Source organism: Cetorhinus maximus, chromosome 14, assembly GCF_964194155.1.
Source record: "Cetorhinus maximus chromosome 14, sCetMax3.hap1.1, whole genome shotgun sequence".
NCBI lineage: Eukaryota > Metazoa > Chordata > Chondrichthyes > Lamniformes > Cetorhinidae > Cetorhinus > Cetorhinus maximus.
The window spans coordinates 33217340-33242056 of NC_135892.1; the positions used below are offsets into that span (position 1 = coordinate 33217340).

General features: G+C 46.4%; 1 protein-coding gene across 3 annotated transcripts in view; it reads right to left on the reverse strand.

Annotated features, from left to right (window-relative positions):
• LOC144689579 (filamin-A-interacting protein 1-like) overlaps nt 1–24717 on the reverse strand; it is a 448849-nt gene that overhangs the window by 214774 nt on the left and 209358 nt on the right. For all 3 annotated transcript variants that reach the window (XM_078556768.1, XM_078556769.1, XM_078556767.1), the window contains exon 4: nt 22263–22535. In XM_078556768.1, coding sequence (XP_078412894.1) covers nt 22263–22535 — 273 coding nt within the window. The remainder of the gene's footprint in view (nt 1–22262; nt 22536–24717) is intronic.

A 24717-nucleotide genomic window follows, 5' to 3' on the forward strand; every position in this document is an offset into this window, starting at 1 on the left:
TTAATAGTGACTGGAATGTATTGTAATTGTCTGGAATCTCTGCATTGAAGTGTTAATGGATGTTTTTGAGAAAGACAAGGATGACCTCCCCACCCAGAAGTCAATTGAGACTCTTAAGGGTTCAATTTAGGGCCACTTAGTGCCTCTTCCCTCCACTATGTAGGGAAATTGCCCTGTAAAAGCTGGTGGCCTCCCTGTGGGCTCCGGGGAGAGGGCCCTTCTGATTGGGCACCCTGTGGCCTATGGAGGGCCTCCCCAATGGCAACATCCACCCCCATGGAAACACCAAGCCCTGCCCTCAACAATGACCCCACCCTGCCAAACCTTGCTGAGGCCTGCCTGACTGGCTCTGGCAACTCCAACCCCACTCACCTGGGTTCCAGGCAACACCCATGATGCTGCTCCAGGCTGGGTGTTGCCCTTGGTGGAGCTGCTGGGACTGAAGAGCTGCCAGCCCTCCAATTGGCCAGCAGCTCTTGAAGATGGGATTTATTCCCTTATAGAGATGGGTGCCCTGATGCCAAGCAGTTAATTGCCTGTTGGATATAGGATTGGGTCAGGGATCTTGGCAAGAGCCGAGGTAAGCTTACCACCAGTTTTCCGTTCAGAGCCACCAGTGCCTATATTAAATTCAGCCCTGTGTCTCAGTGTTACCCATGTTTAAGGGACAAGCTTGTTAGCAGTAATTGAAGCAAATCGGGATAAAAAAGACTGAGGGCGGAATTTTCCCAAATTTGAACTAAGTGCGGTAGTGGGCGGGCAAAATGGTGTCCTACTCGCCGACGGCGACAGCGGGTTTTCGTGCCTTATTGTCCCAACCCGCCACATTATTTATGCATTCCCTGGAAACACGCTGTTCCCAAGGCGGGTGGGCTCTCATTCGCCCTCCTGTCATCACCCCTCTGTTGCATCACACTAGCCGTCATATTTAAAAGGCAACCACTAACACACCGCTCATCATTATCAGCTCATCATCACTGCCTGGGAGACATGGCCAACAAAGGAAAAAAGACCGCAGCCCCCGGTTTAATGACTGGTCCCTCAAGCAACTGCTGTGGTGGCCTGCCAGGATGTCCTGTACCCCCGCTCTGGCCACAGGATGGGCAGCAATGTCACCAATCTGGCTTGGGAGGTGGTCAGCGCCAATGCCCTTCAGAAGAGGACAGCCATCCAGTGCCACAAGAGGATGAATGATCTCCTCCCTTCCACCAGGGTAAGTCACTCCTTTCATGATTCTCAACTCACGCACTCACAAACACAGCACACATCAACAGTGCCCTCACTCGCTGCCAGTTCAAGGGATATCACCATTCACTCTCTCACACATACCTTCATTGGCCTCAGCCATCCATGGGACCACTTACCACCCGCACAGGCCAAGCACATTTATCATCTGGCCCGGCAGGCGTCTTGCTTATACTTTCTCCATCTCTATCCATGCAGGACAAGCTGGCATACAACAAGAGAAAGAGGTCACAGACCAGTGGCAGAATGCCCAAAATCAAGGTCCTCATGGACTTGAGCCATCCAGCTGGCCGTGAGAATCTGGACCGGTCCTGTGCTGACGGTGAGGTCAGTGCTGCTCCACCAAGTGAAGATCCAGCAGTGCAACATCCATCAGACAACCATGCTTTGAGTGATGTGTTCTCTTTCACAGCCACTGCCATGCACTAATTATCTCCCCTTGCTTTCACAGGCGCATATGCCAAACAGCCAACAGAGTCTATGAACCAGTGTCATGAAGCTATTAATATATATAATATTATGGGAAAATATTTTTCTTTCAAAATAGAGGTTTAGTCTGTGGGTGTGTCTTAATTGGATTAAAGCCAGCTAGCCTGGGTACTTTGATATCTACTAGTTTTGAGATGTAAGAGAGGTATAATGCATTTGCATTTTTTGAATAGAGCATTCAAGAAGTGGGGTGAAATCTGGCACCTAGCTAGCAGAGACCAAGCAATATGTTTATATTACTAATAAAATTGGTGCTATGAAAGGGGTTTTATTGTTAGAAGAGGTGGAGTTCAAAGAGGCTGGTGATACAATGAGATTTTACATTCAATGAGATGTGCTGGATAAAGCTGATAGCAGTTGTTGTGTGTGCAGGGCAGAGGCAATGTAATATCAAAGTATCTGTAAGCCTCCAACTGTCTCCAAAGTGAAAAGAGCCTCATGTTGAATTCGTAAGGTGAAAATGCTTTGCTTGGTGTCTGGTTAAGTCTATGGGTGCTGTTACCTTAATGGAGATTAGTTTGGGGATTTGTTAAAAGTAATTTGGAGCCATGTGTATATACTTAACTTGTGTAAATTAATAAAAATGTTTCATTCAGTTTAATATAAAACCTCTCGAGAACTGATGGTCTGATTCCTGAATTTAGAGCTGCATCTCAAACATACAAAAGTAAAAATATAGGTTATGACAGTTGTTTAAAGATTCCCTCAGGGATTTTTAAATAACTCATCTTTAACAACTGTTGGGTCATAACACCCAGGAACCTAGCTTTAGAATAGACACGGGATCACAATCTGGTGAGCACATCACATTGTCTGATCCACAGCAGGTGATGGCAGGGACTTCCCAGGTCTCCAGCATTCGGAGGACTGCTGGAGACCATAAATTTGCTGAGTCTGAGTCAGATGACGTGCCTCTGCACTTGGTCATGTCACAATTGCTGGAGCTGCAAAGGCAAGCTCAGGAACATCAGGAAGGGATGTCTGCTGCACTCCTCAGATTGCAAGGCATGATGGGGGAGTCCATTCACCTTCAGGCTGAAGTGATAGCACCGGCATGCCAATGCACTGAGGTCAACACTGGTAGGATGGTGGCCGCCATGGAGACCTTGGTCCAGGACGTCGCTTCTGCATTGCTGCGTGGGCTCAACTCCATCACTGATGCCATAGTTGGCCTAAAACAGTGTGTTCATGAGAGGGGTGCAAGGCAACACAGTCTCACTCCAGCTACCCCTTCCCCTCAAGGAGTCAGCCTGGGGCCCATGGGCACCCACAGGGAGGAGGATCAGCAGGTGCAGACTCCAGTTCCATCCACCCAGGTGACTTCGGGAGTGACTGGCCATCCGAATCCCGTCTTCCTATGACCTCAGCAGCACCAGCTTTACAGGCCGAGGAGGGTGCCACTGCCACACAGTAGGACCCCGAAAGCAGGCCAGGGCCGTCCAAGTCTCGGCCCTCCAGAGGGTGTCCGCCAAAGTCATCACAGACAGGGCATCACAGTCAGCAGGCCGCCTCCACCTCTGCTGTGGATGTCCGGGGAGCACCAAGATGTAGCGGCAGGGTTAGGAAAGTTAGGTAAAAGTAGTTGCACAGCCTGGCCACGGGTGTTGATCACTTGTACCTTCTGTTCACTATTGTCAATAAGCTCCTAAGGATGTCTCCCTGCCTGTGGCTCCTTGTTCTGATGAGCAGTGTTCCTGTCACTCAGATGTGAACTATTTCTGCACAAGATAAAGGCAGATGTCTCAGTCCAGGGCCTCTTCCCTGTGCTCTGTGCAGCCTTCATACCAAAGTGATGGTCCGGCCTCACGCTCCGTGGAAATATTACTGATGCCTGCACCTCGGTGGTGCTTGTCATCGCTGCCAGAAATGTAGTGGGCAGGCACCACAGAGTTGTCTCATTCTCTCGATGTGCTCTCAGCATCTTTAAGGAGGGGCTTCCCCCATCTCTTCAGCATCTGTGACCAGTGGTGCTGTGCTCCAGCTCTGATAGGGCTCAGGTGCTGAAGGCGGACAAAGCATCAGATGCTTCTAAAGTTCCTTGGCTGCTTCTCTATGATATGACCCTGATCACGGAGCACAAGCGAGCTGACCTCGGCCAGACAGGAGTCAGACGTTCTTAGAGGCTATGTGAAGATCTATGGGCTGTCTTCAATGTATGTCGCCATCATCCTCCTGCAATTGAGCGACTGTTAGGGCCTCTGCTGCATCTCCATGAAGGTATTGGTGCTGCCATAAGCTAGGCTGGAGTCAAACATCTACAAGTGCGATGTGAGTATCTATGGGGTCACTTCACTGCGTGTCGTCATCATCCTCCATAAATCTAGCAGCTATGAGGGCCTCCTGAGTGCACCTGCCTCATCTAGCCAGTGTGAGGGCCTCATCCCCATCATCATCGCCTCTGAGGACCTCCTCATCCTCATCCCTGTCAACGTCCTCCTCATCGGAGGAGACGTGCAGCTCCTCCATCTCCTCAGTCAGTTCGTCTCCCCGTTGGAGCGCCTGGTTGTAAAGGGCGCAGCAGACGACGACAATGCGTGATACCCTCTGCGGACTGTATTGCAAGGCTCCACCAGACCGTTCCAGGCACCAGAACCTCATCTTCAGCATCCCAGCAAGTTGTGAGCTGCAGCATGAGCCTCGTTATAACATCCCTCTGCTGCAGTCTGAGGCCACTGTATGGGTGTCATCAGCCATGGCCCTTCTCCCCGAGGAACCATCCCTGCAGCTTCTGTGGACCCTGGAAGACTTCAGGGATCTGTGACTGACTGAGGATGTAGGTGTTGTGCACAGTACCTGGAAACCGTGCGCACTCCTGCAGGATGTGTTTCTGGTGGTCACATACCAGCTGCACATTCAGTGAGTTGTGGTTGATGTAGTCTATTGTGTGCTAGTGATGGAGATCTGAGCACAACATGGGTGCAGTCGATCGCACCCTGCACTTGTGGGAATCCCAAGACCGGGACGAATCCAATGGCCCTTGCATCCTGGCTGTCCCAGTCCCGGGCAAAATGCACAAACTTGTGTGCCCTCGAGAAGATGGCATCCATGACTTCATGGACACATTTGTGGGTGGCGGCTTGTGATTTCCCCCAGAGGTCACCTGTGGAGCCCTGAAAGGAGCCATTGGCATAGAAATTGAGCGCCGCAGTCACTTTCACAGCCACTGCCACTGGATGCCCTCTGTGTTCCCTTGGTGCCAAGTCCTGCTGTAAGTGGCAAATGTGAGCGACCAGGTCTCTAGACATGCACAGTTGTCGGTGACACTGGTACTCGGTCATCTGCAGGGGTGACAGGCGGTATCTATAGACCCTGGGTGTCGCTAGGTGTCGACCAGCCACGGCTCGCTGTTGCTTTTGGGCAGCATGTGCAGGAGCCCCAGCAGCCCCTTCTTCATGAGGTTGCTGCTCCTGCCTTTGCACAGCCAGGCGCCTCAATCACTTTCTCCTCATCTTCTTCGCTCTCTGTAGTCCATCAGGCATACAGTGGGATCACCAGGCTCCATGCTCCTGATGTGGTCCTCCTGCGACATGAAGAGAGAGACATAGTTAGCATGGGTGTATTTAGCACCTTTCCTGGCTCTGTTAACACTTCCAAGAAAGTGCTGGCCACCCCTCAGAAGGCCACAGATGAGTCTGCTGCCTAGCTGTCCTGTCAGTCTGTGACATGGGGGAGACTGCTCCTAACTGGGTTGCTGAGATTGTAAGGGGCTATGAGTGCCTCCAGCAGTGACTGCTACATGGCCAGCATTGGCGAGGAGATTGCACAACGTGTGCAGTCCAACTGCTCCGCAGTCCAATAAAGTGGTCGCAGATTCGCAGTCTATGCTGGGGGTAGGGGGCTGGGGGAGGTAGGGGGGCAGGGGTCTGGAGCGCCTGGTGGCACTTTGGTGACTCCACGTTGCTTCAATGGGCGGGTAGTCTAGGAGACCGACCCCAATTACTGTGGCTGCACCTGAATTGTCTCAGTGCAGAGGAATGGTCAGTTTGTACAGCTGTTCCTTCTGTATGGCCACTTCCCTCACCTACCCTTCCCCCCACCTCAATTTCTTGTGCGCGGGATCAAACGCCAGGGCAGCAGTTGACCCCCCCAGCCCTCTAGCAACAGCAACCGTTGTCTCCGAGGCTGGGCAGCAGTTGCCCCTCCCCCCCCGACAACAGCAACAGTCGCCTCCAAGGCTGGGCAGCCATTTCCCCCGACACCCTCCCCCCCCCAACAGTTGCCTCCGTGGCAGGGAAGCAGTTGTCCCTGGGCACAACCCCCCAAAACAGTCGCCTCTGAGGCAGGGTGGCACTTCACCCAAGCCCCCCAGCGCCCCTGAAGCCTGCAAAGCAAAAGGTAGCTCTGGCAAGCTGTGGGAAATTATGCTGTTCACTCACCTCAGTTCCCCCAAGTGAAGGCTGCCAAGTGCACGTTGCCTGTGTGCCGTTGTGAAATACATCACCGTGATTTCCCGCCGATGTGGACGGACGATCCGGCAGGGTCCAAGAGCCTGGCAGGATGGCCTTTTAATGATATGCTGATGTATTACAATGAGCTCCCGGACGTTGGCTGGAAACGTGGCCTGCCGTTGGCGGGCTGAGCGGCTGATCACAACCTGCTTTACTGCCATCAGGAAACTGATTGCCCTATAGTGTCCACGCATGCTACCTATCATGCCTGCTACCAGCGGGCACAGAAAATTCTGCCGTGAATTTTCCATGTCACAACATGGAATTTCTTCATTATTTGACAAGCTCTTTAATTCAGCTGGAAGCCGGTCTTATGAAGTGTAACTGTCCTATTAAAACCTTCTTATGTTGATGTTATGCATAAGGATTTATTTAGTCATCTTCATCATGTTGAGCTTCCCTCAGTGAGTTGCAGGGCAGAGAATCGCTACAACAGTTTTGTACTCCTCTCTGCTACCTATACTCCTGTCAGGCTAGGCTCCATGCTAAGAGTGCAGGATCTAGGTGTATCTTCCCAATATATTGTCCCTTTTGTATTTTGACAATTATTATGCTTAATATTGCTATATATTAGTAATAAAGTCATTTCCTTTAATATGCAATGCTGTGATCTCTGTGTTAATGTTTGTTAGTTAGATGACAATTTGGCCATGCAGCAAGGAACTATGTTAAATACGATAAGCAAATTACTGCAAGTAGGATCATTATTAATCCCTTGGATGCATATCTCTGTAAGGACCAAATATAAAAAGTAGGTACAATGTTTAAGAGGTATCAAAAGTATGCTAGCATCTGGTTTTTGACAACAAATAAATGTTCCTTATTTTGTTTTTACTTGCACAAGGGATAAAAGAAAATTACTACAAATTCTCTGTTGCATTCAATTCACTTTCAAATAACACTCATACCTTGTTTATTGTTCAGAACTGGTGCCAAATTGATCTCAATTTACATAAGAATCCAGCATCCATTTCATTGGACAAAAACCCAAGCATCAGATGAGGTCTAGATTCTGGCTGCCCTGACCCTGTTTTCCCCTGAAAGTCCTCTTTGCTAGCATGATGCCCTGCAACAGACTACTCACAACAGACAACATGACGTAGTCATGCTTACAGTTATATCTCAGTCAACATGCCAGACTTGAAAATCATCAGTCATAGGCATGTCAGTTTAGGTGAGGGCACAGTAGTATACAGTCAGATGAGCTTGGTCCTTAGTATTGACTCCAAATCCCTATGAAATCTTATGGCTTCAAGTCAACCAAGGCCAAGGAGACTTCTTGCTGATCAATATCTATGGTCCTCCCAACTCAAATTGATGAATCAGTACTCTTTAACATTGAACTCCACTTGGAATAAGCTCTGAGAGAAGCCAGGGCACAGAATATACTCTGGATGGGGTACTCCAATATTTGCCATCAATAGTGTATAATCACTGACAAAACTAGCCAGGAACTTGGACAGAGCTGCTAGACTGGGCTTGAATCAGGTGGTGAATAAACCAGTAGGGAATACTTACCACTGGATGCAGCCAGAACTACACTCAAGATTAATACCATCCAGAGCAATACAGCAGGTGTCTTTGTAATAGATTCAATATCCACACGCTCCACCACTTGGTGCACTGTAACTGCAATGTGTACTATCTACAATATTGCAGTAACTCAGGAGCACCTCCTAGCCACGAGGAAGGACAATAGCAGTAGGATTTTGAGAACATTATCACCACCAAGACACATACCATCATAACTTGGACCTGAATTACAGTTGCTGGGTTAATATCTTGGAATTACCTTCAAATCATCATCATGGGACTGCAGCAACTCAAGCAGAAAGCCCACCAACACCCTCTCAGGGAAACTACGGATGTGCACTTAATACAACCTTGCTAGTATTGTCCACATTCTGAAACAATTTTTTTTAAAAATGTGCTGACTCATGAGAGCCAGCCTGTTGATATCTTGTTTAATAAGCATCAAATAAGTATGGCACCTCTTATACTGATTGCTCCCATCTTCCCACATCCCACTCACCTTGCTTTTGTGTCCCCAGGGTAAGATTTAGTTAAAAATAAAAGGGTAAAATTACTTAAAACACAGATAAGTACAATACTCATGCACGCATCATGTTTGCTTATCTGTAAATATATGCCTGTTATTTTTAGTTTAAACTTTGGCAATAGTAAATGCCGTAAAAATTGTGGTACGTATCTTTGAGCATGTGTGTTCGGTGTGGTGTCTTTCCCAAAAGTTTGGATAATTGCGATTTGGGCAGTAGATTTGCTAAACCCTCTCCTTTTTTCCTATTTTATTTTTGTTCATTCATGGGATGTAGGTGTCGCTGGCTAGGCCAGCATTTATTGCCCATCACTAATTACCCTTGGGATAGTGGTGGTGAACCACCTTCTTGAACCACTGTTGTCCATGTGGTGTAGGTACACCCATATAGCGGTGATAGGAAGGGACTTCCAGGATTTTAACCCAGTGACAGTGAAGGAATGGCGATATAATTCAAAGTCAGGATGGTGTGTGGCTTGCAGGGGAACTTACAGGTGATGGTATCCCCATGCATCTGCTATCCTTGTCCTTCTAGGTGGTAGAGGTCGTGTATTTTGAAGGTTCTGTCGAAGGAGCCTTGGGGAGTTGCTGCAAATAGTACACTGTGTGTCAGTGGTGGAGGGAGTGGATGCTAATGGTGGTGGGTGGGGTGTCAATCAAGCGGGTTGCTTTGTCCTGAACATGTCAAGATTCCTGAGTGTGTTAGAGCTGCACTTTTCCAGGCAAGTGGAGAGTATTCTATCACACTCCCGACCTACGTCTTGTGAACAGGCATTGGGAAGTCTGAAGGTGAGTTCCCAGAATTCCCAGTCTCTGACCTCCTCTTGTAGCCACAGTATTTATATGGCTAGTCCAGTTCAGTTTCTTGTCAATTGTACCCCCGAGGATGTTGATAATGGAGGATTCAGTGATAGTAATAGTAATGCCATTGAATGTCAAGGGGAGATGGTTGGATTCTCTCTTGTTGGAGATGGTCATTGCCTGGCACTTGTGTGATACCAATGTTACTTGCCACTTATTAGCCCAAGCCTGAATATTATCCAGGTCTTGCTGCATATGGGCACAAGCTGCTTCAGTATCGGAGGAGATGCGAATGGTGCTGAACATTGTGGAATCATCAGCAAACATCCTCACTTCTGACCTTACGATGGAGGGAATGTCCATCGTGTGACTCATGTTGAATTCTGGTCTCATGGATGTTGGTGGCCCTTCAGTGAAACAAAGCTTTTTCATATATAAGCCAAGAAAGGGTATATTAGTGCAATCTAATCTTGTCCTAAATCAACATTCATACAAACATGTTTCATGGTCAGGAACATTGGATAGTGATGGGTTGTGTGAACACTGGCAACTTTTCCCCTCTCACCAGCTTAAGAAAGAAAGGGCTTGCATTTATACAAGTATTATGTGGCCTCAGGACATCCCAAAGCACTTTAAGGCCAATGAATTACTTAACGTAGAAACATTGAGGTCAATAATAGCATCTGCACAGAATTGGATCAAATCTGATAATTTCCTGATGCATGTGGTTCAGCATTGGCATCAAGTGAGGGGATCAGATACAGCAATGACTTACTTAACATTAAAAACATAGCTTTCTCTCATAGCTTTGGCCAGCAAGCGCCGTCATTGGGCTCATTGATGGTGTGGACCACAATTTGGATTATGTTCCAAAGGAGGGATTCTTAAGGCGTTTCTGTTGTATTTCTATGTTTGCTTCATACAAACTTACCAATCTCACACAGGACTGGTAAAGTAAACATAGGTTCGGTTTATTTGAAAATGTAATATTAGCATTGCTCAGCAGACAGATTTACTATAAAGATTCAACAGCTATTTTTAACAGGAACATACAGCTATAATTCCTTCACAGCACATGCTGCTAGCTAATCTGAAAGCTTCTTGGAACAATGTCTGCTGGTCACATGGTATATATCCTGGTTACTACAGACTAAGTGCTGCCTCAGGGAGAGCGCTAACAGCTTTTGAAAGTTTAAAAGTAGAAAAATAAAAAAATTATTAACATGTCCCCCTCGTGTGACAATGTCACACAAGATGGGACATGTTAATAAATACCACAAAAGCTTTATTAAAGTTTTTTAAAACCGACATGAAACCTCATCCCGCCGGTGTATGAGGTTTCATGTTTTTTCAGAAGCCCGGTGGCCACCTGGCCTGCCTACCAGCCTTAAGGTTGGACGGGCAGGGCCTTTAATTGATTTAACTAACCTGTCAATGACCTCAATTGGCCATTGACAGGTCGGCGGGCGGACAACTGATCGCGCTGTCTCCCCACCTTCCTGAATATTTAAATGGGGCGGGATGACATTGGGGGTTCCCCCCGACATCATCCTGCATCGGCAAGCGGGCCCCGCCCCCAGCTCGCCGATGGAAAAATTCTGCCCCTGGAGTTTTATTTTTCCTTTGGATTGCAGCATTGAGTAACACACTTCATTCTTAAAATTAAAACTGTTAGGCCTCAGGAGCTGTACAGATCTGATGCCTTGTGGTTAGCTGCATAGCCAGTCACAGGGAAAGTCACAGGGGAGGTGATGGTATAGTGGCATTGTCACTGGGCCAGTAGTCCAAAGACTCAGGGTAATTCTCTGGGGACCAGGGTTTGAATCCCACCATGGCAGATGGTAGAATTTGAGTTCAATAAAAATCTAGAATTAAAAGTCCAATGATGTCCGTGGACCTATTGTTGTTAAAAACCCACCTGGTTCACTAATGTCCTTTATGGAAGAAAATCTGTCGTCCTGGCCTGGCCTCCAGACCCACAACAATGTAGTTGACTCCAAGGCCTAGTAGGTGGCCACAAAGTTGTAACAAACCACTTACAAAGTCACAAAAAAGGAATGAAACTGGATGGAACCTGGCAACAGAAACGACAATGGCAATCGCAGCCCTGTTGACCCTGCAAAGTCCTCTTTACTAACATCTCAGGGCCAATGCCAAAATTGGGAGAGCTGTCTCACAGGCTAGTCAAGCAACAGCCTGACATGGTCATCCTCACAGAATCATACCTTACAGATAATGTCCCAGACTCCACCATCACCATCCCAGCAGAGCTGGCAGCAAAGTGGTATACAGTCAGGAGGGAGTTGCCCTGGGAGTCCTCAACCTTGACTCCAGACCCCTTGAAGTCTCATGGCATCAGGCCAAACATGGGCAAGGAAACCTCCTGCTGATGAATCAGTGCTCCTCCATGTTGAATGTTACTGGGAGGAAGCAAGGGTGCAGAATGTACTCTGGGTGGGGGACTTCAATGTCCATCACCAAGAGTGGATCAGTAGCACCACTACTGACCGAGTCCTAAATGACATAGCTACTAGACTGGGTCTGCAGCTGAGGGAACCAACAAGAGGGAAAAACATACTTGACCTCACCAACCTGCCTGCACATAGATGCATCTGTCTATGACGGTATCGGTAGGAGTGATCACTGCACATTCATTGTGGAGACGAAGCCCTGCCTTCACATTGAGGATACCCTGTGTGGCACTACCACTGTGCTAAATGGGATAGATTTTGAACAGGTCCAGCAACTCAAATCTGGGCATCCATGAGGCGCTGTGGGCCATCAGCAGCAGCAGAATTGTACTTGAACACAATCTGTAACCTCATGGTCTGGCATATCCCCCACTCTACCATTACCATCAAGCCAGGGGATCAACCCTGGTTCAATGAACAGTGCAGGAGGGCATGCCAGGAGCAGCAACAGGCATACCTAAGAGTGAGGTGTCACCTGGTGAAGCTATAAAACAGGGCTACTTACGTGCCAAACAGCATAAGCAGCAAGTGATAGAGCTAAGCGATCCCACAACCAACGGATCAGATCTAACCTCTGCCACATCCAGTCGTGAATGGTGGTGGACAATTAAACAACTCACTGGAGGAGGAGGCTCCATAAATATCCCCATCCTCAATGACGGAGGAGCCCAGCACAGCAGTGAAAAAGATAAGGCTGAAGCATTCACAACAATCTTCAGCCAGAAGTGCAGAGTGGATGATCCATCTCGGCCTCCTCCAGAGGCCCCCAACATCACAGATGCCAGTCTTCAGCCAATTCAATTCACTCCATGTGACATCAAGAAATGGTTGAAGGCATTGGATACTGCAAAGGCTATGGACCCTAACAATATTCCGGCAATAGTGCTGAAGATTTGTGCTCCAGAATTTGCCATGCCCCTAGCCAAGCTGTTTCAGTACAGCTATAACACTGGCATCTACCCGGCTATGTGGAAAAATGCCCAGGTATGACCTGTACATAAAAAGCAGGACAAATCCAACCCGGCCAATTACCACCTCATCAGTCTACTCTCGATCTTTGGTAAAGTAATTGAAGGGGTCATCAATAGTGCTATCAAGCAACACTTGCTTAGCAATAACCTGATCCAAATAGATGCATGTTCCCCATGGGAGTCAAGTGTTTGGAAATGACCCTCCATTACCAAAAAAAAGTGATGGCTAAGGAGTCTAGTAAAAATTTTTACACATTGTTTCCTGTTTCCTTTCAGGCTTCTGATCAGGAAACGTTTAAAATCAATGTGGGTATTACTGTGGCTGCTGTTTTTTGGAACCTTTAGGGAGCATTTCCTTGCCAACAAAAACATAGGGCAGAATTTTCCCCCTGCTCGAGGGGGGAAGTTCAGGAGCAGGCGTGTGGAGGCATGCCTCCAATCAGCACCCCCGATTGGGGGCGCGCTGCCATTTTACGTAGGCAGGCCAATTAATGCTCCCCCAGCGTGACGTCCGCAAGGAAGCGCTGTGCGCTCCCTGTGCAGGCTGGTGGGGTTGGGGGAGTGGGGGGGGGGGGGGTGGGGGGTGGAATTCCCTGAGCCAAGACTGTGCTCTTTTGCCAAGTGCTGCCTCAGGGAGATTGGCTCCACAATAGAAAATGTTAGAAACAGAGAAAAAAAAAATTCCCCTGACATATCCCTTCGTGACACTGTCACATGAGTTGGGACATGTCCATCACTTTTAGTCACACTTTTATTAAATTTTTAAAAACCCGCATGAAACCTTATCCTGCCCCTGGATGAGGTTTCATGCTTTTTCCAATACCTGCCAGGGCTCCCAGCCTGCCTGCCAACCTTAAGGTTGGATGGGCAGGTCCACTAATTATGTTAATGAGTTTGTCAATGGCCTCAATAGGTCTTTGACATGTCGGCGGGTGCACAGCTGATTTGGCTGAGCCCCCGCTGACCTGAAAATTGAAATGAGGCGGAGTGTTCCACTCAACGTCATCCCACATCATTTTATGTGTCAGCGAGCGGGCCCCGCCCCCCGCTCGCCGACCGGGAAATCCTGGCCATATATTTTGTCAGTCTGAGGCCTGCACTCTGCAGATAGTGTTTGACCTCCATGGGAAAGTCCCAGGTCTACTTAAGGATGGGATCATACTCTCTTGGCACTGAAGTGCAGCACTATTCTCAAACTTCTGCTTGGCCAGAACTATCCTTGGTTACCTCAGTATATGCGACATTGGCTATAGTATAGATCATGGAGGTAACCAAGTGCAGGTGCATGTGAAAGAGTCTGCAATAGTTGACACGATCTTCACGATCACAGGTGAATCTGTGAACTTTAAAATGTAATTATCAAAATAGTTGTGTCTACTTAGTGACTTAGGTTGTCATCAGTCAACCAGCTGAATATATTCAACAATAATTTTTGACTGAAGTTATTGATTCCGCAACATGTAGGAATTATTACAGCGTCTGGTATACATTGAGCTGGATTTTGCTGTGGTAATGACGGTGAAATGTCAGCGCTCACTATCATTCCTTCACTGAAAATGACAGCAACTTTGGAAGTTTGGCATGTGTGAATAACATGGAAATCCAGAAGTTGCTGTCAGTGCAGTTTGCGCTCCTTCATGCGATGTGCTGTGAAAATTCCCACAAACTGCCTTGCTGTAAAAACCCTGGAAAAAGTTACGCCTTACTGAATGAGGTGTAATTGGGTTTTTTTTACAGCCTATAATATCTGCTAACCCACCTTGGTGGCCCTGAAAATCTAATTTTAGATTTGTGGAAAGTCAACTTTATCCTCAATGATGAAAAATTACACATATTTTTGAAAAAATATTTTTTCTTTTTTAAGTGTGTTTATCTTTATTTTAGCTCTATCATAATACAGCCATACATTTATTTCACTATCTGAAAAGTTAAATTAAAAGTAAAAGCTTTTTAAATTCTTTTAACTTCCACATTTGCTAGGTGTGAATACTTCAGTTGATTGGTTGCCTACCTACTTGCTAACATCACTGCTGTAGCATGCTAAGACATCCCCTTGACTTGGTGCCAGGTTTAAACTGCCATCGGGAAAAGGGAGATTCCCACTACAGAGATTGCTAGATCATTGTAGACAACTTTCTTTCAGTCAGTAGCAAGCACCCTTACTTTGTCACTGCCCAAAAAATCCAGGCTATTGTGTTTGACATGATCTGGTTAGTTTTCACAAAAAAAAATCTTCATTCCTGAACTATGGTTCTTTCATGGCTTGCTAAGACAAAACTAGCAGTTCCAGCGTCGACTAAAATAAGGCTTTGTTACTATCCAGACTGCTCTTAGTTAAGGGCACATTTAGAAAGAAGGCTATCATACAAATGCAGTGGCAACAAATTTGCTGTCAGTTTCTGATGTTAACAAGTAGTTCAGTGAGGTAGACAATATGATGTTAAATATAAAATAAAATCAGAAAATGCTGCAAATACTCAGCAGGTATATGACATCAAAGGCTGGTTCACTCAGAAATTTCATGAACAATTATTTATTTGTTTGCATTTCCTGATGTATTCAAATAAAAGCCCGCCCATCAACTTCACCCCTGACAGGGGGAAGATCCTGCCCTTGGTCTCATATTTGATCCTGAGATGGGCTTCAAACCTCATATTCACACCATCAGCAAGCTCACCATCTCTGTAACATTGCCTGACTGTGCCCCTGCCTTAGCTCTTCTGCTGCTGAAACCATCATCCAGGCCTTTCTTTACCTCTAGACTTGACTGTTCCAATGTTTTTCTTGTCAGCCTCAAATATTCTACCCTCCGTAACCTTGAGGTCATCCAATACTCTGCTTCCCAGGTCCTAACACACCAAATCCCTTCATTCATCAAGTGTGGAATTTAATGCCCTCCCCCATGGTGTGTTTGGTCGTCGGGGGGCATTTAATCAGGTGGGAACCCTGCTGCATTCCCACCTCAGCCCCACTTGAGGACCTCATCCACCACAACTAATATTCATGCAGCGGCAGGCAGGGGAATTGCCATGTGGCAAACCTGAAAATCAAACCCTGTGGGATTGCTTTCAGGCACTTGGAGGGGTTGCAGGGGTGGGGGGCGGGGGGGGGGGGGGGGGGGGGGGGGGCGAGGGCGCCTACTTCGTGCCTGATACGGGTACCTGGCATCAGGAATGGATGATTCACTGAGAGCCACCCCTCTGCCCATCCCCCTTCCCCTACGAACCCCGTCCTGCAACCTCCTTCCCACCATAACTCACCTATGGCCTGGGCCCAATGACAATCCTGGGCCTCAGGTGGGTGTATTACTGGCAGCAGCCACCACATCTGATCAGCAGCTCTCAAAGCGCAGGATTTCCACCCCCACAGTCCTTGATTCCAGGGAAGATCCACTGTTGCCCAGTTAATGCCCGATTGGCATTTAACAAGGCATGCCTTTCCGAAAGTAGCTCTCACTAGATCCCCAGCCAGTGGGTGAGACATTGTCCCCTACATTACATACTGCCCCAATACTGTGTTCAGTGACCTACATTGGCTTCTGGTTAAGTGATTCGATTTTAAAACTCTCATCTTTGTTTTCAAGCCTGACTGAAAATCAGCAGCTTTCCTTCAGCCATGATGCAGTCATTGGGGTAACACTATGGAGGAGAACAAAAGTAGGCCAAGGCCATGCAAGACAGACACGAAGGGAATGCATAAGGGTGATTAGTTTAAATTTGTATGCAATATGCCATTCATAACTTTGATGTGTAATGTTTATTTTATGTTGACTTTTATTGTGGCCGAGAGAATGATGTGATGATCCAAGGCAAAGGAAGTGTAGGGAGTGTGGGACTGTTAGTGAATGGGGAATTTATGTTTTATTCTTTCATGAGATGTGTGTTGCTGGCAATTCCAGCATTTGTTGCCCATCCCTAATTGCCCTTGAGAAGGTGGCGGTGAGCTGCCTTCTTGAACCGCTGCAGTCCACGTGGTGTAGGTACACACACAGTGCTGTTAGGGAGGGAATTCCAGGATTTTGACCCAGCAACAGTGAAGAAATAGCAATATATTTCCAAGTCAGGATGGAGTGTGGCTTGAAGGGGAACTTGCAGGTGATGGTGTTCCCCTGCATCTGCTGCCCTTGTCCTTCTAGAGGTCGCAGGTTTGGAATGTGCTGTTGAAGGAGCCTTGGTGAGTTGCTGCATTTATCTTGAATATATTATACGCTACCACCACTGTTAAATGAATGTTTAGGGTGGTGGATGGGGTGCCAATCAAGTGGACTGCTTTGTCCTGGATGGTATTGAGCTTCTTGTGTATTGTTTGAGCTGCATTCATCCAGGCAAGTAAAGATTATTCCATCACACTCCTGACTTATGCTTTATAGATGGTGGACAGGCTTTGGGGAGTCAGGAGATGAATTACTTCCACAGAATTCCCAGCCTCTGACTTTCTCTTGTAGCCACAGTTTTTATATGGCTGGTCCAACTCAGTTTCTGGTCAATGGTAACAAGTTGATAGTGGGGGATTCAGTGATGGTAACACCATTGAATGTCAAGGGGGATGGTTGTATTCTCTCTTGTTGGAGATGGTCATTGCTTGACATTGTGCAACACATGTTGCTTGTCACTTATCAGCCAAGTCTGAATGTTGTCCAGGTTTTTATGCATCTGAGGAGTTGCGAATAGTGCTGAACATTGTGCAATCGTCAGTGAACATCCCCACTTCTGACCCTATGAGGGAGGAAGGTCATTGATGAAGCAGCTGAAGATGGTTGGGCCGAGGACACTACCCTGAGGAACTCCTGCAGTGATGTCCTCAGACTGAGATGATTTGGCCTCCAACAATCACAACCATTTTCCTTTGTGCTAGGTATGACTCAAACCAGTGGATAGTTTTCCCCCTGATTCCCAATGGCTGCAGTTTTGCTAGGGTTCCTTGATGCCACACTCGTCCAAATGCTGCCTTGATGTCAAGGGCCATGACTCTCACCTCACCTCTGGAATTCAGCTGTTTTATTCATCTTTGGACAAAGGCTGTAATCAGGTCACCAGCCAAGTGGAATTGATGAAGTTACTAGTATCACACATCAATTAGTTCTTCAAGTACAGCTGGGCAGAAATAGGGCGCTCCCTCCCATCCTCTTTGACCTTTTCCATATCCTCCTCCTCATGCCCTGATCCTCAGCTTCTTGCCTAATAGGTGCTGGCAAGATGTATCCCCCTCATGATGGCAAGGTTGTGCAGCATGCAGCAGACCTTTATGAATCTGGAGATCTACTCAACTGAGTAGTGTAGGGCTCCTCCAGAGCAGGTCATTGCTTTAGCAAACCACAGGTTTACTCTATCATATTTCCTGAGGCAGCATTACTCTCATTATACCCATGTCGCACGTGTATGTGAGGTTTGTGATCTGGAGTCATGATCCATCCAATCTATAATTCTCTGTCACCAGTGGATACCAGAGGCCATTGGCTCCCAGTAGTCATCCTGTGGCTTGCCAGGATGGCTGAAATACAGCTGGCACAGTGAATTACTACAGGTGGAAGACATCATAAGTGCTCCTGGATACCAGATATAGACCTGCATGGTGACTGCCTTTGGTCATACACCAGCTGGACCTTGAGGAAGGGCCTTGCTGGGAACTGTATCAACAGAAATAGATGGCAGACATCTGTTTCTCCAAATGACCTCATTACGAATTCTTGGTTGAGCTCCAGGATACACAAATGGATTAGCTCAGCAGGGGTTCTATTTTGATAGGTGAAAGTAGAGTGTTTTGCTTAAATGACATCTTTAAGTGTTCATAATAAGTTTTTCTTTCTTCGTTCTGTTTTCTCAATGTTTGTATGCTTATTTGGAAGAGGCATTGAGGGCATGGAATGAGCATGGGGACAAGGGTAGGGCCATTTGAACTTCCCTTTCAAAAGGTACCCAAATCCAGACAATGGTTCATGACACTTCTGAAGGGCTATGAACCACAAGTCATTCAGAAGCTGACCCGACTACACAAAAATTGCAGGGTGGGGAGTGGTATGAGATGCCTATCATTGCAATGGAGCCAGCCAGGTTAGGAGCACAGAGGGTGGGCTCACTACCTGCACTCTTATCCTGGCCAGCAAAAATTGCCAGCGCCATGAATGGGGGTGGCAATCCCAGAATTGGGTCCCAGCTGTCATTTTTAAATACATCTGGAGTTGGCCCAACTGTACAAAATTTGGGTCATTAGGTCAGGAAACCAAATGCTTAGGAAAAGAGGTTGGTTTTAAGGAGTGTCTTAATGGAGGAGTGAAGAGAGAGACAAAGAGGCATAGGCAGTATATTCCAGAGCATGGGGCCTAAGCAACTGAAGGTTTGGCCACTAATGGTGGAACAATTAAAATTGGGTTGCACAAGAGGCCAGAATTAAAAAATGCAGAAACCTCAGAGGGTTGTGGGGTTGGAGGAGATTACAGAGATGAGGAGGGGTGAGGCCTTGGAGGGAATTGGAAACAACGATCAGAATTTAAAAATCATGACATTGCTTGACGGGAAGCCAATATAGTTCAGTAAGCACAAGGGGTGACATATTAAGATATGAACAGCAGAGTTTTGGATGGCCTCAAGTTTATGGAGGTTAGAATGTTACGGCCAGCCAGGGAAGTGTTGGAATAGACAAGTCTAGAAGTACAAAGGCATGAGTGAGAATTTCAGCAGCAAATGAGCTGAGACAGAGGTAAAGTCAGCTGATGATCATTCATTCGTGTGCTCTTCCTGAAGGCATGTCCTTGACTCATTGCTTTATTCTGAACTGTTTTTTTTGACAGTTTTTGAAGTGCTGGTTTGCCATTGCCTTCCACTTTCCGGGGCAGGGCAAGGAGGCAGATCTCAAGTCTACCTCAGCCAGAACAGGAAACAAACCTGTTGGCGTTCCTCTGAACCACACAGTAGCCATCTAACCAACTGAGTAAACCACCACCACTGCCATCCCACCCCAACCCACCCCCCACCCCAAAGCTACAGAGGTGGAAATAGGCAGTATTAGTGACAAAAACAAAAGTAGCTGGAAAAACTCCGCAGATCTGACAGCATCTGCAGAGAGGAATACAGTTAACGTTTCGGGTCCATATGACTCTTCATCAGAACACTAGTCAGAAACTCATCTTGGGGACAGATGTAACATCAAGGCTACGAACTAACTGGCTTCATCTCAGACTCTTGCCAGGGTGAGGGATGGAGCAGGATATTAAACCACTGTAGTGGATAGCCATGGGGGGGGAGGGGACAGGCGGCGAAGGTAACTACAGCCAAACATGTCAGGCGAATTTAATGTTGGCAACGGGGGTTTCATCTGCCAGCCAGCTGAAGAACCATCAGGAGCATGCAGTACCTCCATTGGGAAAGAATTAAGTACCCACAGGCACTTATCTGGCCAGTATTCCCCAGGATTTAGGATGCCAGGGGCAGAAATCCTGCCCTGTGAGAGCTATCAGCCAATCAGAGGCTGGCAGTTCTCCATTGCCATCAGTGCCACTGGGAGCTGTGCTGGTATTGCACCCACTCTAGGATCGATGAGGGGCCCAGGCCACACGTGAGCGAGGACAGGATGGGGCTCCAGTGGGGAGGAGGGTAGCTGACTGGAGCATGTGAGGTGGTTGAAAGAAAGGGCAGCGGTATAGTTTTTAGCAGGACCACTAAGCCTCACTTCCCAATGCCATGTCCCTCGACCAGGCATCGAGTACCTTTGTTGAACAACAGCCCAACCGGCTGGAAGATTTAAGCTCCTCACTTGGCGATTCCCCCAACCAGTGGCAGTGGGATGAGATCCTTTAGCGGGCATTAATTGCCCACTTAAGGGCCTCAATTAGTGTTCGGGCAAGAAGGCCATCCACAAGCCTTCCCGACCTAGACTTAATCGGGTGGAAGCAGGAAAGTGGCAGGGTCCCCACCCAGCACCCTCCCGCTCAATTAAACGACACCCACCTCCAAACTCATTACTGGTGGGGGTGGTGGTGGGGAGAGGTGGTGGCATTAAATTTCACTCACTCTATCCAAGCATTTTCTGCTTTGCATAACTGCTGGGACCTGATGCTTGCCACCTGACATTCTGGGCAGCCCTTTCTGCTCTTTTTGACAGCCCTCTGATAATTACATTGCTGGTAGTGGTGAAAACAATCCAGTAGTATACATCAAACTTACATTTGAACTATTAACTCAACATTCCAGGTTCCAGTCAATGGGACAGTAGTTCATTATGAGAGGTAAAAATATGTTGCATATGTGGTAGTTACTACTGGAATATATGGTGTCACTATGCTCTTATTAAGGCATTAAACCAACCATAATAAGGTTAATAGTTTTAAAGTATATTGTCGGTGTGTAATGTATAGAACTGATAGACAGTCCACAATGTGGACTAAACTGCATTCAATGAATTACTGATCAGTAAAGCTGCAATACCAGATAATTGTAGATTCAAGTCTCAATTCAGGGCATGAGCACATGGTTTTAGCTGATACTTCTGTGCACTATTGGAGTGTGTTGCACTGTCTTATACATGGGCTGTGAAACTGAGTTGTCATCTGCCTATTCAGGCAGGTATAAAAATCTCATGATAGTATTTGAAGAAGAGCAGAGTTTTTTTTCCTTGGGTTCTGGCCACCATTATCTCTCAACAAACAACATCCAAACAGATTAGGTGGTAAATCATCACAGTGGTGTCAATGGAATTTTACTGTGTACAAATTGTCAGGCTTGTCTACAGAAATACAATGACCAAAAATAATTCATTAGCTGTAAAGCATTTTGTGTTATCCTAAGGATGTGAAAATCTCTATATAAATGCAAGTCTCTTCTCTGCCTTTGTATAATGCTTAGTGCAAAGAAAATATTTTTTAAATATATGGGTAGACTTTTGTTCAGTTTCCGTGGATACTAGATCCTTCAGTTCATGGAAATTTGTTACCTTTAATATTTTGATTACGAATCCTTTCCTGGTGTGTTTGTGATCAATGTTTCCAGATTGTGATAAAACTACTATCATAACTGTGAGTCCATCATGGTCTGCTGACCATTTTTGCGTCTGTTCTCCAGGCTGTGACTTACTTTAATTATAGTAATTTTAGTCGCTTAATAGTACAGAATTTGAGTATTGCTGAAAAAAGAGAATGCTGTTGAAGCTTTGCACCTTGCACTCATCAGGACAAAGGTGCAATGCACATTTTCTGTATAAACAAAAGGACAATACATCGCAGGTGCATTTGCCGTGGCAACATCTTGACCTATTAGAGCTGACTTGCCAACCAATCAGCACCCCTTTTCTCATGCAATATAAATTGTTATGCCCTTTGAAATTTGGCATTCTTGCATCTGTCCTGATGACTGCAAGATGAAAAGCTTTGACAACATGTCCCTTTTTTTCAGCAATACTATAGTAATTATGTAAGGTCATATTTTTATGGAACTTTGAATTGATTACAGCTTGTGTTTTGGGACAAGCATGCCCTTCTTGTTCTTTCCAAATTATTTTCTTCCTCCTCTTTTCTAGTCTTCCAAGCTCATAACATCCATTACATCCAAGGGAACAGCCTGCTTCCAGGTTTATGCCCACACTGATCCTAAATGGCTGTTAGAAAGTGTGTGGTAATGTTCAGCTGACAATGTTCACCCTGAATTTGCTTTATGAGTAATATTAAGATTAGCGACTCAACAGGATATCACTACATGTTGCAGTTCCAATGCACTGGTCCATCATTTGACAGCAATTTTTAACCTACAATATGAGCTAGTAAATGTTAAAGACATTGTTACATGCATCTCACCTCTATTTCTCCTTCCATTACACTGAGCAAACGCAGAAGGTCATCTTTGGAGAGCTCCAGTAACTTCTTTCTTCGCTCACTTTCTTCAAAAGATTTCTGCTGCTTCTTTACAGGCCTTGACATCCCCACTAACTTCTCTCCATCATTTTGACGGTGAGTTTTCTTCTTCTTTTTGCTGCCTATAGAAGTACTTTCCTCATCTTCATGGCTGTTATCGCTGGATGTACGTCCATGGGATGGAGATTCTCCACTGCTACGAGACCTCATCCCAACCTATATTGGAGAACACATATAGGGATAAGTAGCTACATGTTTCATTCTAAGTAGGCAATAATTGCATCTATTTTTAAAGACGTTTTTGGATTAAAAGCAAAACAAAATATAATTAGAATTTCCAAAAGTCTGTAACACTTCTGCTAACCCAAATTCTATTTTAGGCCATAAATACAGCAGAAACCAACTCATTGAAATGGAATATTTATTCAATCATTGCCTACAGGTTCTGCAGAGTTTGTGATATTAGAATGAGTTGATAAAAGCAAAATATTTGTTAGGCAGGCACTATTTTCTCCCCATCCCCTAATCTGTAGTTCATGTTCCTTCATTTTGATATGACTTGAACGGACGTCATTTGAAAGACTGAGTACAAGTCTTCTGTTCTCTTGCTGATATATTGTTAACTCTAAGACCCTGTTTTTAGTGGCAATTTAAGTTTTAATTTGTTATTTGTATATCATATTTATTCATTTTATGACTGACCAAGATATGTTCGCATATAAAGTATGATAAGCTGCCCTTACTTGCACTAATCACAGACTACTGATGCTTACAAGATGAGAAGCCATTAGAGGAAAAGCTCCTGTGTGAATTGTGTTCAAAGGAGTCACATAAATCTCAGAGTAGCAGGGGTGTAATGCTGCCAGAGCGCATTGGAGCACCACCCCGGCACCTCCTGAGCACTGCTGGATGGTAAACTTTCCTTTGTTGATTGACCATCCGTTCTGCTGCTCTATATCCAGTTGTGATGATGACGGTGGCTGGGACGATGTGGCCGGAGGTCTGGCTGGCTCTGTCCAAATAGCGGAAGGAGCTGGTGCTGAGGGATCCAGAATTGGAGGAGCGGGTCCAAGAGGACAGTCTGGACCCCGGCCTGTACCAGCTGCTGCTGTTCAATTACCTGGAGTTGGGGGCCAGCCTGCAGTAGTTGCCACCTGAGCTCTGAAGCCTGAGCCAGCCTGAAAACCTGATGCTCAGGTCAAACTGGCTGACTGGCCTCCCCCCAAAGCTGGGCCACCTGTAAGTCATTGCTTGCCTATTTCCAAGGGTAGAACCTGGGAGGATGTTTCCTTTCATAGGGCAATGTAGAACTAGGGGGCACAGTTTAAAGATAAGGGTTTCCTATTTAAGATGGACAGAGAGGAGGAATTTCTTCTCTGAAGGTCTTAGCGTTTGGAATTCTCTTTCACAGAGAGTAGTGGAGGCTGGGTCATTGAGTATATTCATGGCTGAGTAAGACAGATTTTTGATCGACAAGGGAGTCAAAGGGCATGCGGGGTGGGGGTGGGGGGGTGGCAGGCAAGAAATGGAGTTAAGATCACAATCAGATCAGCCATGATCTTATTGAATGGTGGACCAGGCTCGATGGGCTGAATGGCCTACTCCTGCTCCTATTTCTTATGATCTTATATGCCCCACTCGATTTTTCTTTCCACTGATTTCAGTGAAATCCACTCCATTAATTATCCAACTGGATTTGCAATCTTGGTGATTGGTGTTGATTTTAATCCTTACTCCCTCCAATGTTGAAGCTACTTGTTTCCAAGAGTAACACATGCAGGGGGATTTGGCTTTTTGATGGCAATAACCAGAACTGGAGGGATATCCTCTCGCAACCACGTGGGGCTGCGTGGCTTGTGACGTAGAGATGGCCAGCACGGGGACCATATCGAGTGGTTTCTACCTGCGTTATTATGTGGGGCACAAGAGCAAGTTTGGCCAGGACTTCCTGAAGTTGGAGTTCAGGCTGGATGGTAAGAGTTGACTGGAATGTCCAGAGCTCACATTGTGGCTGCGAGCTCCAGAGCCTGGAGAGATTAAGAGGTGTTGGAGTGATGGCCATGCCCAGGGTCCAGGGCCTCATGCTGTTGCTGTTGAAGGTCTCTGAGTCAATGTACAGCAGCAGCAACAGCAGTAAACCTCCTGTACAGCTCCCTGAATGTAAAAGAATACAGACCTTACAACTCACTGCACACAGCTCTCTCATAAACAGGTATTTCAGAGTCTTTGAAGCTTAAGGTTCCCTGGATCTAAAGCAGCATCAATATCCCCAACCTCCCTACTGCATTTGCCTACTGAATATTAATTCCTTGACTGCGATATGAGGGAGGCAATGGCATAGTGGTATTGTCGCTGGACTAGTAATCCAGAAACCCAAGGTAATGATCTGGGGACCCAG